Genomic DNA, 16,915 nt, shown 5'->3' with positions numbered 1-16,915 from the left:
TTTGAATACATTTAAGAAAAATAACATCCATGAGCAAAGAACGGCCGGGGTCAAGACAGTCTTGTTTAAAGCTCATAGTTACATAGTTACATTTTGTAAATTACTTATTGAACTCAAGAAACAGGTGTACTTTGAAAATGTATTTTTTCAGAAAAGCATGTCACGTATAATCTCCCCAAGCTAGGAAGCGTTGTTACCTTCTCTGCCTAGGCCTGCAGCCCGTGCAGCCCCTTCAGGCGTGTATGGGGAGCAGGCCCCAGTTCTGGGAGCATTCAGCGGTGGGACTGCTCGCGGAACCGCCAGGAGGCGGAACTAGAGGCGTGCGGCGCTGCTGTCCTGCGAACCTTCGGGAGAGAAGCACCCACCGGCCCGGAAGGAGCTAGCGCGAACTAGGGCCGCGGCAGCCATCGCGCTTTGCAGTTCGGTGTCGGAGTGAGTAGGGTCGACGCTAAGCAAGGAATTGTGTTCTCTCCGATCGCAGGTAAGTGGCGGCCTCTCCTCCCCGGAGAACCGGCGGGCGGCAGCTGTGGGCCCCGGGGAAGGAGCGCCTTTCGGGCCTGGGCCCACCCAATGTCCCTGAATGTAGCCGGGCGAGGAAGGGGCTCCTGTTTTCTGCCCTGGAATCTGGAGGCGGGAAAGAGGACGGGCTCCTTTCGTGCTTCGCGGGGCCTCTCAGACGGTCATCCGGATAGGACACCGCTGCTGTCAAACGGTGGGTTATTTCAGGAATGAACGAGATGACTCTGAACTGCAGGCAAGCCCTTCCTTCCCCTCGGCCTCAGTTTCCTCACCGAGTAAGGTGAAGGCGGCGGGATCATTGACAGCTCAAGAGGCTGTGACGCGGCGTGTTGTTCTCAGCTCTCCCACTTAGTGTGGGGACAAATCGAACTTCCTTTCCCACTAGTGGTTAACGTCTTCCCATAGTCCAAGTCCCAGTTGAGTGGGAAAAAGATACACTGTTGGGGGAAAACTGCAATGATTTAGGGATTATTTCAAGAGTTTCCAACAAGATAGAAATTGATTTTGACAACAGCGAAAACTGACATTGTTGACCAAAAAAACCAAAGTTGTCAGGAATTTAAGGTGTTAGGTACATGGGGCAAAATAAGGTGAAGAAATCCTTTTAATTTGAAAAACTAAACCTAATATTAGTTGCACGTTTTTATTGATATATCAAGATCTATACTACCACTGTGTCTCACACTGAAGAATGTCCCGGGTTCAGTGTTAAGTGTTAGAATACGAATTAGAGTAAGTCTAAATGAAGCAAATGAAAGAAGGAAAGGAACATTTGTTTTCTACTATGTGTAAGGCACTAGCTATGCACACAGTAATCCAATGAGGAAGTAATAGTATAATCTCTATTTTACACATGAGGAATACAGGAAGGTTTACATTTTATCAATAATTAGTGGTACTGATATTTCAAAGCAATGTGTATATCAAACGTTGTTTTAGTGGGCTTGCGTTCGTCACCAAAATATTTTGAACTTTAAAAACTTTAGGATAGTTCATTGGTGTTTTCTGAGTTTGCAGAAGAGGAAGGTGTTGCCTTCATTTTAGAAATACTAAAGAAGCATTGTCATTAATTATGCAGATTAACAGTTTGAGTAGGGTACATTTTAACCTTCCTCTGCCTTGCACTTCAAGCAAGAATTGAGACCAAAGAGTAGGCTATCAGAAAGGAAAATCACTGCCACATCATTTGAAGCTTATAAATCAGAATTCTGTAGTAATGATTCATTACTTCTCCACCCTCTTCTTTAAGTACACTTGGCTGAAACTCATTTAAATTATTTTTCTGCAAAACATTACTAAGCAAATAATTTTCAAATCATGGTATTGAAAAGTTTCTCTTCCTTGTATATAGCTTTTAGAACAATTTGAGTTAAAAGTATTTTAATGATTGAATTTGTCATTGCTTATGTCAGTTTTTTTTTTCTTAATTCATTATAGGCAAGTTCAGTACTTAGGTGCGCAACTTTTTTAATATAGAGGTTTTTTTCCTTTCCTCTTAAAAAATCCTATTTATATTTGTCATAGATTTAACCTTATTTCAATCGAGCATCACGTTCCCTTAAAGGAAAATTGATTATGTACTTTCTGTTCATTACACGAACTAAAAGGTTTAGTTTTTAGTTCCATTATTATAATTGCTATACATTCAATCCTAAAATGTTTTCTAGAGTTTTTTTATTTGCATCACCGTTTCAATAAAGGTTGTAAAAAGAAAATTTAACAATTTTAGGGGTGAGTATTTATAAAGTAACATTGTCTTAAAACATTCAACATTGTCACTGTCCATACTTTTAGCAGAGTTGGCCCTCCATATCCACGGGTTCCACTCTAAGGATTCAACCACGGATGGAAAATATTTGGGGGAAAAAATTCCAGAAAGTTTGAAAAAGCAAAACTTGAATTTGCCAAGTGCTGGCGACTATTTACATGGCATTTACATTGTATTTACAACTATTTGCTTATTATTTACATTGTATTAGATATTGTAATTGAGAGATCATTTAAAGTATACTAGAGGATGTACACGGATTATATGTAAATACTATGACATTTTATATAAGGGACTTGAGGATGGGGTGTAGGGGCCTGGAACCAATCCTCTAGGACACCAAGGGACGACTGAAAGGCATAGGGCCTTGCTGAAATTCTACAAAACATGGTCAAGCAGAGTTTGGCCTTTGTGTTTCTAGTACTGTTTGAATCTGAGAAAGAGGTATGTATAGTTCCTAAATTGGTTTACAGATAGTATACTGATCTTACGGAATTTGTACATATTTTAATCATAAGCCTGACAAAATTGTGTAGAAAATTGTGATTAATCTCTCCTAGTGAAATTTCCTTACCTGGATTTGAAGGAAACTCTTCTAATGTCTTTTCTGGTGACAGTGATGGTGCTATTAATATTTAAAGTAAAATCAGAACAATATGAAAAAAAACTTTTTCATATTAATAGTTGTTAATATTGAAGTTAACTTGAAAATTGGCATTTAAAGTTTTGTGCTTTGAATTTTAATTAACTTAGTTTGAAAGAATTAATACCACCTTATATGGGGTAGTATTCAAAGTGTTTTCATGTACATTATCATAGTTAATCATTCTTAACGTTCTGTGAGGCAGGTGGTATTTCCCTTATATGGAGAAGCAAACTGGCACTCAGAAAGACTGGCTTTCCCAGAATGAAATTATGGTATTTCGAAAGATGCACATTCAGGACTTACCTGGTGGTCCAGTGGTTAAGACTCCAAGCTTCCACTGCAGGGGTCACAGGTTCCATCCCTGGTGGGGGAAGTTCCGCTTGCCGCATGGCGTGGCCAAAAAAAAAAAAAAAGATGCACATTCAGTTTAGGTTTTTAAAATTCTAGGACAGGCACTCCATCCATTTTATCACAGCTCTACCATGCTTTGCTTCCCTAAGTTATTAATGTATTGATTCCAGAATTCTATTCTGAATAGGATTTACCTCCTTAGAATATTTTTTATTTTCTACCAGCACTACTTTTTGGAGTATTTATATCTTGTCATCTTATGTGTATTTTTTTCCCTTATGTATATTTTTTAAAAGTTCATAACTAGGGCTTCCCTGGTGGTGCAGTGGTTGGGAGTCCGCCTGCCGATGCAGGGGGACACGGGTTCATGCCCTGGGCCAGGAAGATCCCACATGCCGCGGAGCAGCTAGGCCCGTGAGCCATGGCCGCTGAGCCTGCGTGTCCGGAGCCTGTGCTCCGCAACGGGAGAGGCCACAACAGTGAGAGGCCCGCGTACCGCAAAAAAAAAAAAAAAAAAAAGTTCATACCTAAATAATTTTGCTAAATTACTTATATTAGTTATAAATATTAAAAGTCCATGTAAATTTTCAACATCTAATTTTCTTTATTTTTTAATAATAACTTTATTGAGAGAGAGTACATACCCATAAAGGGTACTTGTACATACACTTCTTACCTTTATAAGTGTACAATTCAGTGTTTTTTTAGTTTATCATGTTGTGCAACCATAACCAGTAACTCCAGAACATTTTCATCAACCCCAAAAGAAACCCAGTACTTATTAGCAGCCACTCCCCATTTCACCTTACCCCCAATCTGACAACCACTAATTACTCTAAAAACTTGCCTATTCTGGACATTTCATATAAATGGAATTGTCCTAATGAGTTTAATGGGGCAAGGCTTTCAGAAGTTATTTGTAATCTGAGAATTTCTGTTCCATTACACCCTTTGCACTGATTTTCATGTTACTTGAGTAGATCACTTTTCTAATCTGCTTAGCGACTTTTCCTGTTTGGTGTTCATGCAATAAATAAATCTGCTGACGTGTATATGTTTCCGTGTTCTTGACCTTTGCTTTTCACATGTCTTAATAGTGTATTCGTGGTGTTGTGTAACCTGTTCTCAGGGCTCAGGTATCTGTTTGTGGCTAAGTAACTTTTATTCTTAGTTGGCATTTTTACCTCTACTTTATTTTATTTTTTTAACATCTTTATTGGAGTATAATTGCTTTGCAATGGTGTGTTAGTCTCTGCTGTATAACAAAGTGAATCAGCTATACATATACATATATCCCCATATCCCCTCCCTCTTGCATCTCCCTCCCACCCTCCCTATCCCACCCCTCTAGGTGGACACAAAGCACCAAGCTGATCTCCCTGTGCTATGCAGCTGCTTCCCACTAGCTACGGGTTTTCCATTTGGTAGTGTATATATGTCTATAACACTCTCTCACTTTGTCCCAGCTTACCCTGCCCCCCGCACCGTCCTCAAGTCCATTCTCTATGTTGGCATCTTTATTCCTGTCCTGCCCCTAGCTTCATCAGAACTTAAAAAAAAATTTTTTTTAGATTCCATGTATATATGTTAGCATACAGTATTTGTTTTTCTCTTTCTGACTTACTTCACTCCCTCTACTTTAAAATGACTAATGACTCCTAGCTTAAGGAGTTTCTGTTTAAGGATCTCAGAAACCGTGACTTTATAGAAATGTAAATATCTCATTAATTTCTAAAGAAGAGTTTCCCCATTTATGTTATTAAATTCGTTATCTTGGGACAAATTATACAAAAGCAAATTGGTACCATCCTTATGCAAAAAATCCATTTACCTGCATATGGCTTACCCACTCTACCCTCCCTGAGTCCTCGTGGCTCTCATCTACCAACAGTCATCTTCAGTAAGGATTTTGCCACTTGAGTCACAGTCTTGCTTTCTAAAACGCTGCCCTCCAGTCTTCTAGATGATTCCACTGCTTGTCAGTGTGGAATAGCCCAGCTTCCTGAATCCTTCACCTCTAATTCTCTTCAGCTGCCCATGCCAGAGCCAGGCCTTGGAGCTGGCCACCACCCAGACCCAATCCTTTCTTGAATTCTGAACCCATTTTCCTCCACTGTGCAGGCATAATTTCTGACCCACCTTTCACTTCTCGCACCCTTTTACGACATCTACACCTGCTGTTTAGCTAAAGACTCTTCCTCTATTCTTCCATTTCTATTCTGCGAGGAGCCTGCCTTTGATCCCCACCCCATTCCATGCGCTATCTGCGTTTATACCTTATCCACTCAGCCTGAACTTCTGATCAGATTACTTCAGTCCCTGTTGCTAGTACTGTCAAATTCCTGCTCCCCTGTCTTTTTTTCTTTTGCTGTTCTGGAAGTCCCTAAACCCCATTCGCTCCTTGTTCTCCAAAGCTAAGCATTGCTTGGTGTTGGGGGGTGAGGGATAGAAATCAGTACAGATTGGTACTGCTGTGAATGTTTTTCAACCCTAGCAACTGGCTCTTTTTACATTTATTTTTTTAATTTATTTTTAATTTATTTATTTTTGGCTGCATTGGGTCTTCATTGCTGCGCGCGGGCTTTCTCTAGTTGTGGTGAGCGAGGGCTACTCTTCATTGTGGTGTGCAGGCTTCTCCTTGCGGTGGCTTCTCTTGTTGGGGAGCACGGGTTCTAGGCACACGGGCTTCAGTAGTTGTGGCATGTGGGCTCAGTAGTTGTGGCTCATGGGCTTTAGAGCGCAGGCTCAGTAGCTGTGGCGCACGGGCTTAGTTGCTTCGCAGCATGTGGGATCTTCCCAGACCAGGGCTCAAACCCGCGTCTCCTGCATTGGCAGGCAGATTCTTAACCACTGCGCCACCAGGGAAGTCCCTGGCTCTTTTTAGCAATCTTTTAACTTGATCTTTTCCCCACAGTAGCTATTCTTTTTTTTTTTTTTAATTTATTTTTGGCTGTGTTGGGTTTTCGTTGCTGTGCAGGCTTTCTCTAGTTGCGGCAAGCGGGGGCTACTCTTTGTTGCGGTGTGCAGGCTTCTCATTGCAGTGGCTTCTCTTGTTGCGGAGCACGGGATCCAGGCGCGCGGGCTTCAGTAGTTGTGGCTCGCGGGCTCAGTAGTTACACCCCTTCTTCATCTTTCCTGGCCTTCCTTCCTTCTCATCTTAGAGAAGGAGTGTGCTCTCTGCCCAGGCTCCTCTTGAGACTTTGACCCTTTTGGTTAATTCCTTCTCTTTCTCATCTTTAACCTCTTCCTTGCCGCTAGCTCCTTCCTTTCAATTTATCAACATTCTCAAGCCTCACCCTTCCTTAAGAAGAAAATCTCATTTCCCTCATCCCATTTCAAACTTTTTGAAAGAAGAATTTCCTAGGGCTTCCCTGGTGGCGCAGTGGTTGAGGGTCCGCCTGCCGATGCAGAGAACACGGGCCCCGGTCTGGGAAGATCCCACATGCCGCGGAGCGGCTGGGCCCGTGAGCCATGGCCACTGAGCCTGCACGTCCGGAGCCTGTGCTCCGCAACGGGAGAGGCCACAACAAAAGGCCCGCGTACCACAAAAAAAAAAAAAAAGAAAAGAAAAAAAAAAGAATGAAAGAATTTCCTCACTGCCTTCACCCGTTAACCTCCTGTCCCATTCTCTTCTCAATAATGACAGAAGCCAGGTTTTAAATATTGATACTTACTTTGTGCATTGTATCTCATTTGCTCTTAAAACACCCTGAGAGATTTTAACTTGTTCAAGGTCACACAGCTCTGCTGTGCTTTAAGTACCGGCCATAGGCTCTCCTGTACTACCACTCCACTGCAGGCTACTCATGCTGTCAACTGTTGTCTCCTTGTCACCAAAGCTAGCTGTGACATCTCTGCATTTAATGTGGCTAACTTCTTTCCTTGCCTCTCTCTTCTAGTTCTTTTACCCTTCCTGGGTTCTTTTGGTTCTTCCATCTATATCTGTCCCTCAAGTGAGAATTAATTTCTTTCATAGCATTTGGCTGGTGCTGGAGGCAAGGAGACTTTAGGCAGAGATAGTGGGAGAACATTCTGATGCTGGGAAGGATAATGAGCAGAGGTTTTAAGGTAGTAAAGTCCAGGTCACCAGTGGTGAATGGCAAGCAGTTTACTTTGGTCTGGGGAAAGCTACAAGTAGGGAAGTAATAGGTATTAAACTTGGAAAGGTAGCTAAGAGTGGAATGTGGAATACTGGCCTAGGAGTTTGATTGTATCATTTCTCAGCTCACAAACCTCCAGTGACTCTGCATCCACAAGCATAGAGTGGCCATATAATTTAACCTAAATCAGGACCCTTTTGAGAGTGAGAGGAAGCTCCGTTAATAATTACACTGAAATAACTTTGCTGAGACTATCCCCAGCAAACTGGGGGTTATAGTCACCCTGTCTATGCAACAAGTCCAAGATGACACTTTGGGGAAGCTACTCTGGAGGGCATGTACAGATGAGTAGAAACACATTTTGATGGTAAGATGGTAGTTTTGGAAAGTGACAATAAGGCTCTTGACGAGGTGGCTCCTGTGAGAATCAAAGAAAGCTTGAGACTTCAGTGCAGAAATTGATAGAACTAAGGAATGACTGGGTGTGGGATGTTTGGGAGAGGAAGGAATTACATGTCAGAGTCATGAGCTGGCGTTATTAAAAAATGGTATGTAATGACTTAAATAAATTTAAACCTTTAAAACTATTGTTATAAAGCTTTAGAGAGCCAATGCAATGTAAGGGAAAGGGGATGGACGGGGAAGTTCAACTCATGTTTGAAACTTAGTTGTGCCTATATCATTAATAGTTGAGTTTTACTTACTGTAAATTCAGCTTCTTCTGTAAAATGAGAACAATAATATATGTACTCTGAAAGATTGTTGGGGTATTTAGTGGTGATATCTGTAAAGTGTCTAGTACTGTGGGCCATGCAGTAGAAGAAATAATAATAACAGCAGCTAAAATTAAATGCTTCCTCCATGCGAAATACTAAATGCTTTGCGTCTAGTAATTAATCTTCACAATAATCATCTCAGGTAATATTGTTATCCCCATTTTACAGATGAGGAAAGTGAAGTAACTTACCTAAAGTAGACAGTAAAGTCCTAGCACCAGAGCTCCTGCTCTTAACCTCTAGACCATAATGCTCGTAGTGGTTCAATAAATGGTAGCTGATATTTTTTGTTTGTTTGTTTTGCTTTGTTTTATTAAATTGAAAGGCGGATTCAGCATCGTTTCTTATGTTCATATATTAAAAGTAGCAGGCATGAAGACCTAATGTCTAAATTTAGTCTCAGATTTGTTTATCAATCTGGCTTCTGCATCACTAATTAGCACCCGTTGATTTTTTACTCTAAGTTTGCGGTCCCCTAACCCCAGTCATATTACCTAACAATTCCCGACTTTTTGCTGTACCCATTCAGGCTAAACACCATCTAAGAAACCTTTCCTTAGCTGTACCCTGGTATCACCATAGAACTATGGAAATAGGACTTCGGATGTAGAGACAAGCAGGACTGGTTTTCTCTTTTTTCATACAAAATATAAAGTGCATTTGTGAGCATACCATACCTCTTTCTGTTGGTATGCACATAAATACCTCATATCTCTGTTATTTATTTTTATTATTTTGTTTTTTGCTCTTATGATCATTACTCCCCTAGTAGCTTAGGATTTACAGTATGGGCATTTTTTTTCCCTTGTGTTTGAATGAGTCTTGAAACTCTATAGGGTGAGTTGTTACCATTTTAGAAAATATCCTATTCAGTTTTAACATTTTTCAGTTTCATTGCATTTGTGTAGCTAATTTATCACTCTATAATCTTTTTGAGAGAAAGAGCCACGTTTGTCATCAATATTTGTATTCCCCATGATGTCTAGCTCCGGACTTTGGGTGTAATATGAACTAGGTAAATATACATTAAATTAAATATCTCAACACACCACTGCTTTATTTGATTCTCTACAGTGAAAATTATTATGATTCCCTTTGAAAAGCATATACCTCAGAATCTTCAGAAGAGACAAGCCACCTGTATATATTTTCTCTGACTTTTAGTTTCAATTTCTATATGACCTAAAATGATAATAGTAGAAGGAGGTGTAATTTTCAACTTGAGTAAAATGAAAACTTCGAAGATAATAGATTCTTATATATTTATTTTGCTGTTGTAGTTCTCATTCTTGTGATACTGACAAATGAAACTATTCATAGTTTGCCAGTCACTCTGTCTTAATCAGGAATCAGCTGATTGCAAGAACAAAATTCTGCTTACGCTAATTCAAGTAAGAAGTTAATAGAAGAGGGGAGAATCTATTGCCAGGATCCAGGGGATTTCCTAGTAAACACTGCTAGGCCTTGTACAGACTGGAGGTAGGCTGTCTCTTTTCTCTGTTTCTGACTCTTAAGGTGATGTGCTCTCAACATCTTACCCTCTAGGAATATTGAGTTTGGTGGGCCCATCTGTGTCCAGCTTGGCAGCCCACCGGAGGGAGAGGCAGTTATAGAAAGCAGTGTTGTGTGTCATACTTAGTCTGAAGAATATCAAAGATAGCACAACCCTTCAAACTTTTTGGACTTGGCCCAAGTTTTGGGCCTGGATTTTTTGTTCAGCTCTAGAAAATGAACTTTGTTGATCTGAAAGCATATTTTTGTGTAAGTGATTTTTTTTTCTAAAGAGGCTTTTTTTCTCTTATTTTCCATATTAGCTATATTAGTTTATCAAGTACATGTCAAGTAAATGCTGAATTGAACTATGCTCTGTATTTTCTACTGTGATTTAATCTTTTTTTTTTTTTTTTACATTTAGTAACATGATTAAAATTTGAAAATGCAGAAAGATAACAAACCCAGAAATTTACTATCTGGTACCAACTGCTACAAAAGAACAAAAGAAAAAGAAAAAGGGTTTTTACTCCACATAGGTAAAATCAGACTCGGAAACTTATTTCATGATCAATTTCCTTTCTTCTCCTCTTTTCTCCCTTCTCTCCCGTCCCCCACTCCAAGGTTTTGGTAAATATTTCATATGCCATAGATATTATATTTAATTTACTATTGAACATAGATTATTTCTAAAAATTTTCTTATGGAACACTTTGATGAACATCTTTATACATAAGCTTTTCCATATTTAGGACAATTTCTAAAAGTAGAATTCTTGGGTCAAATGGTATCAACAGATACATTATTGTCAAATTGGTTTTGAAAAAGATTTGTACCAGTTTATACTGCCACTGATAATGCTTCCTTTACCACATTTTTTCTCGTCTTGACTGTTATAATTTTTTCATGTTTGCTACTTTGAGGGGCAAAGAATGGTCTCTACCTGGTATTTTAATGATTTTGTTTTTTATTTATCAGTATAGATCAGGTTAGACTGGCATGGAAAAGAGTGTTTAATTCTTTGTAGTAAGGTTGTAGGATTATTTACTCACAGTTGATGTTTAATGTTGCTGGTGTTTAATGTTAACTACTAAATTCAAAACACTTTTTTTTCCAGACCCTGTAAGATTTGGCTATGTCCTTCATATTTGACTGGATTTACAGTGGTTTCAGCAGTGTGCTACAGTTTTTAGGTAATGTTGGCCCTTTGTTCTCTTTTGTTATCCCATTTAATCCTACTTATATAAAAGTGTCTTTTATTTGTACAGAGCCTCTTTGTATGTAACCCAGTAGTTACAAATGTGGGCTCTGGAATCATACAGACATGTTCAATTACTCATTATACCTGTTCCAAAGTAATCTTAGACAAACTGTTTTCTCCACTTTAGCCTTAATTTCCTTATCTGTAAAATAATAATAATTCCTATCTTTTAAGGTTGTTGATAAGCATATTATTAACAGGAATAGCTACCATTTATTAGCCAGTTTGCACAAGAGCTTTACATGCTTTACCTCATGTAATCCTCACAGGAATCCAATGCATTGTTTCTTTTTTTATTATTATTATAAAAGTGCATGTTCCATAAAGCACCTCATATATTATAAATGGCATTTTATATCCTACTAAATAAGTCTTGATTACCCAGCAATTCTGACTAGTGATTTTCCTCTCTCTATAGATTTTAAAGATAGGAAAAATCTTTGCTTCCCATTCTTTTATTGACACCCTTGACTTGTCACATTTTTCAGTGAAACAGGCTTTTTTTTTTTCCCTGAACCAGGCTTTTGATTAACTTTTATGTGGGATATATACAATTTTATTATTGTAATAATTAATGAAAATATTTCTAGTCTCCTATTTTCAAATTTTGTCCTAAGTTTAGTCTCCTTATAACCATCATCTTGTAAACTGGCAGAAAGAGAAGCGTTTCATGTAATTACAGAGTGGTCAACATAGTTCTAAATTGGCCACAACCATACTTATGGAATGATATCTCCTATATAAATATTTCTTTCTCCACAAACATAATCTTGACTGAGGAAATAAATTTTGATTGGGAAATATAAATTTTGTTTGACTACTATATATTAAAAGGATAAAAATGTAAGATCAAATTTTGTCAGTATATTTTTATTTCTTAGTTGAACGTTAATTGCAAATTTTTAAAAACCCAGAGTGTTTTTTTTTCTTTTTAAAAATATAATTCCTCACATTATTTTATACTGTTGCTCTACTACAGGTCAAATGTCAGATCTCTCTATACTACCTCCAAGAGAATTCTTAAATCTTTTTATCAGACTGAAATATTTTGTCACATATTTGCAAGAAGTGGGTCAGAAATAGAGGCTTTTAAACTTTATTTTGCTGGGGCTTTGGGTTATAACATGTTGGAATCTATATCTCAGTTTATAAAACAATGAATCTATGCTGAATTATGTTGAAAAGGCAAAATAGATTGCATCACAATCAGGAACAAGAAGGTTAATAGTGCTAACTTTAGGAAGCAGTATAGAGAAATGAAAATGAACCAAAGCTTTGGGGTCAAACATAGGTTCAGATCTCAGATCTGACTTCGGCATTTGAGCAAGTTAACTCTGAGTCTTCATTTCCCCTCTGTAAAAAAGAGAATAATACTGCTACTTCACAGAGTTGAGGATTAAGTGAAATAATGTATGCAGGTGCTTAACAGTGCCTACCACAAAATAAGAATTTAATCCAACTCAGTTTAAAGACTAAATGCCGTAGTTGTCCCCCTTTAGTATATTATCCTGTACACTTTTACTATTTAAAAGTTAGGGTGGTAGGGACTTCCCTGGTGGCACAGTGGATAGGAATCTTCCTGCCAATACAGCAGACGCGGGTTTGATCCCTAGTCCGGGAGGATCTCACGTGCCGTGGAGCAACTAAACCCATGCGCCACAACTACTGAGCCCACGTGCCACAACTACTGAGCCTGTGCTCTAGATCCCGTGCTCCACAACACGAGAAGCTACCGCAATGAGAAGCCCACGCGCTGCAACGAAGAGTAGCTCCTGCTCACCACAACTAGAGAAAGCCCGTGCACAGCAACAAAGACCCAACGCAGCCAAAAATAAATAAAATTAAATATTAAAAAAAAAAAGGGTGGTAAGATTGAGTGCATTGGTTAGAAACAGTCTATGTAGAAACCTTTTAAGAAATAGAAATGTTTAAGGAGATTATTAGTCAGATTTATAATTAAAGGAGAGATGTAGTATCCCAGCTCAAGTAAATATGGAAAACAGTCTTTAGGACTAGAATTGTTGGTCAATATGTGATCAAAAGATTAGGACTTAAATAATTTACTTCTTAAACTTAAATGTGGGTAAAGAACTAGATGTTATTTTGGCATGAACTTATTAGAAAATGGATGGCCTGAATCTGTAATTGCCTAATGTCTTAAAAATTTCATTTATTGATTAAGTATTTTTTGAGCTGCTGCTGCATTCCCTGTCCTCATGTAATTCCATGGGTATTAGACAATTAAAGACACGAAAAATAAAGTTCAATACCACTACACACCTAGTAGAATGCCCCAAATCCAGATGCTGACAACACCAAATACTGGTGAGGATGTGAAACAACAGAAACTCATTCATTGCTGGTGGGAATGAAAAATGGTTCAGCCACTTCGGAAGACAGTTTGTTGGTTTCTTATAAAAGTAAACATACTCTTACCATTCAATCCAGCAATTGTGCTCCTTGGTATTTAGCAAAAGGAGTTGAAAACTTACATCCACCTGAAAACCTACGTCCACCTGAAAACCTGCACACAGGTGTTTGAGGCAGCTTTAGTCATAACTGCCAAAACTTGGAAGCAACCAAGATGTCCTCAGTGGGTGAATGGATAAACTATGGTATAGCCAGACAGTGGAATATTATTCAGCACTAAAAAGAAATGGACTATCAAGCCATGAAAATACATGGAAGAAACTAAAATGCATATTACTGAGTGAAAGAAACCAATCTGAAAAGGCTACATACTGAGTGATTCCAACTACATGACATTCTAGAAGAGGCAAAAATATGGAGACAATAAAAAGATAAGTGGTTGCTGGGCCTTGGGTGGGATGGGATGTATAGGCAGAGCACAGAGGACTTTTTACGGCAGTGAAAATACTCTGTATACTGTTGAATATGTGTCATTAAACTTTTGTCCTCTTGGGGGAGGATATGTATGTGTGGGGAGAGAGGTATAGGGAAATCTCTGTACGTTCCTTTCAGTTTTGTTGTAAACCTAAAAGTGCTCTAAGAAAAGTCTTTAAAATACACACACACACACACACACATATATATATGTAGCTCAATATAGAATTTTGCAGTAAATGCCAGTCTACTGTAAATTGGTCAATGCTGTATTTATCTGTTTATCACTTTATCTATCAATGCTTGATTGATATATTTAAAATAATGTGCTTGGATATTTTTGTTGTTGCTTAGTGTTATGCAGTCATGTCAATAGTTTAACCTTATTCTCAGGGAAATTTGACAGTGAACTAAACTTTTTTTTTTTTGTGGTACGCGGGCCTCTCACTGTTGTGGCCTCTCCTGTTGCGGAGCACAGGCTCCGGACACGCAGGCTCAGCGGACATGGCTCACGGGCCCAGCCGCTCCGCGGCATGTGGGATCTTCCCGGACCGGGGCACGAACCCGTGTCCCCTGCATCGGCAGGCGGACTCTCAACCACTGCGTCACCAGGGAAGCCCGAACTAAACTTTTTTACTGAAAAAAAAAACTCACTGTAATTTTTATTGTCAAAAATGTTAATTTATTTTTATCTGTGGAAAAATACTCTTTAATTATTCTTTTGGTCTAGCTTCATAAATACATAATGTCAAGTATTTTATGAGTGTTTCTCTAGTAGAGGACACAGATATTTGTCAAGGGATAGACTAAAATAAAATAAAAGAGGATTTAAGATAAATTGTCAAGGGAATTGGCATTTTGGCATTGCGAGATAAGTTTAGGTCACACGTACATTTATTGATTGGGGCAAAGTTTAGTTTTATAATGATTTGACTTCCCAAATCATAATAGATTTAAAATAGCTCTTCAAAACTAAAAATAGGTTAGATATCCAAGCTTTTTTCAGGCCAATTTATAAAATATTAAGAGTTCAGGGCTTCCCTGGTGGCGCAGTGGTTGAGAGTCCGCCTGCCGATGCGGGGGACACCAGTTCGTGCCCCGGTCCGGGAGGATCCCACATGCCGCGGAGCGGCTGGGCCCGTGAGCCATGGCTGCTGAGCCTGCGCGTCCGGAGCCTGTGCTCTGCAACGGGAGAGGCCTCAACAGTGAGAGGCCCGCATACCGCAAAAAAAAAAAAAAAAAAAAGTTCACAAGGTTAATAAGTGTTTCTTTATCAAAAATCTGGTGTATTTAGGAAAAGTATCTAAATAACTAAATTGTGAATATTATATTATACTTTTATTTAAAGTCATTTTATTTGTGTAGTCTATGTCAGATATCACTTTGACTAATCATAGCTCTTATTCTGCAGGATTATATAAGAAAACTGGTAAATTGGTATTTCTTGGATTGGATAATGCGGGAAAAACAACATTGCTACACATGCTAAAAGATGATAGACTTGGACAACATGTCCCAACGTTACATCCCAGTAAGTATATTCTCCCATACAATATATTACTTGATCAAGTGATACCAATTCATAGGCCCTAACCAAAAGGTTTTGTTTGGTTTTTTGGTGGATAAATTATGATCAGGTCACTTCACCTGTTCTTAAAATAGTATAATAAATAATAAGTGACCCAACTCTAGGGAGTATATTTAGATCTTGAAATAATACTCATATCTTCTTATCAGTTAGTATACCATCATCCAGCTAGAGGAATTAAAAAGTTATTGCCTCAGGGATTATGATATGATATTCAACAACATATTGCTTAGGTTATAAATAGTCACCATTAGCTTGTTACATAACCTAAATTTCTTTCAAATTTTAGAACTGCACTATTTTAATCATTATTCAATGGACAGATTATAGTCTTATACTTTGCTGGAAGCTCTCAACTTATTAACCAGTTATTTTTCTAGTCCTAACAATCTGAACTATTTCCTATATAAAGACCATAGAATTATTCCAAAAACCAGGGGATGTATTGATACACTTATAGAAAGGTTTTTGGTTTTTGGTGTTCTTTTTGGCCACACCCCACAGCTTGCAGGATCTTAGTTCCCCAACCAGGGATTGAACCTGGGCCCACAACAGTGAAAGCACCAAGTTGTAACCACTGGACCGCCAGGGAATTCCCTAGAAAGTTTTAAAATAATTAAAAAATAATTTACTGTGCTTCCTTTTAGAAAGACTACCTGAAAGACATTAATAATGATTCTATAAATCACTTAATACATATCATCCTATATATAAGATTATGTAATAGGTACTGTTTGAGAAAGTAAAGTTAATGATAAAGTGATAAAATTATTAGAAACAGAAGTCTAATCTTAAAATACCTGTGAACTTACTTTTACTGTTGAAAAGATGATGAATCAAGTACACAGAGAGTTTAAAGACAAGTTAATCCATAGATTAATTATGGATTATCCATAATTAATTATGAAATAATGAGTGGGGCTTCCCTGGTGCTGCAGTGGTTAAGAATCCGCCTGCCGATGCAGGGGACATGGGTTCGAGCCCTGGTCCGGGAAGATCCCACATGCCACGGAGCAGCTAAGCCTGTGAGCCACAAATACTGAGCCTGCGCTCTAGAGCCCGCGAGCCACAACTACTGAAGCCCGTGTGCCTAGAGCCCGTGCTCTGCAACAAGAGAAGCCACCGCAATGAGAAGCCCGCGCACCTCAACAAAGAGTAGCCCCCGCTCACTGCAACTAGAGAAAGCCCGTGCGCAGCAATGAAGACCCAACGCAGCTAAAAATAAATAAATAAAATAAATTTATAAAAAAAAAAAGAAATAATGAGTGTTGGCCTTAATAATGAGTATAAAATTGAGAACTGGACTAAAAAGTAGATAATATGATAGTTAATTTAGTTCAGTAAATATACAAAGAACAAGGAAGGAAGACAGAGCAAAACAAATTACCATTTTATCTCTAAAGCTGTTAGTGAGTGAAGTTGGAAAAGGAAGATTTTGTAAAATTGATACTTTTTTTTTTATATTAGGAGAGGAAAGTGGGGCTTGACAAATAAGATTCTGATACAAGAACAATACTGTTAAAGAAAAATGATCATGGTGAAATTGAGTATACAAAATTATCTGCAAAAGC

The 16,915-nt window shown here is 38.4% G+C and overlaps 1 protein-coding gene across 3 annotated transcripts in view; it reads left to right on the top strand.

Moving 5' to 3' along the window:
- The first annotated feature begins 390 nt into the window (after positions 1-390).
- The window catches only part of SAR1B (secretion associated Ras related GTPase 1B), a 28,171-nt gene continuing 11,646 nt past the window's right edge, over positions 391-16,915 (top strand). The window contains exons 1-5 of one of the 3 annotated variants that reach the window (XM_081231124.1): positions 412-481; positions 9,507-9,639; positions 10,076-10,190; positions 10,769-10,844; positions 15,168-15,287. In XM_081231124.1, the coding sequence (XP_081087250.1) occupies positions 10,787-10,844; positions 15,168-15,287 (178 nt within the window). In that variant the 5' untranslated portion in view covers positions 412-481; positions 9,507-9,639; positions 10,076-10,190; positions 10,769-10,786. Of the gene's footprint in view, positions 482-9,506; positions 9,640-10,075; positions 10,191-10,768; positions 10,845-15,167; positions 15,288-16,915 lie in introns of all 3 variants that reach the window. The other 2 variants (XM_081231123.1, XM_081231125.1) reach the window with 2 other exon arrangements.

The sequence above is a fragment of the Mesoplodon bidens genome, assembly GCF_964165515.1.
Source record: "Mesoplodon bidens genome assembly, chromosome: 4".
NCBI lineage: Eukaryota > Metazoa > Chordata > Mammalia > Artiodactyla > Ziphiidae > Mesoplodon > Mesoplodon bidens.
Note: the sequence above shows the minus strand (reverse complement) of the source record. Positions and strands in the feature narration are given on the sequence as shown.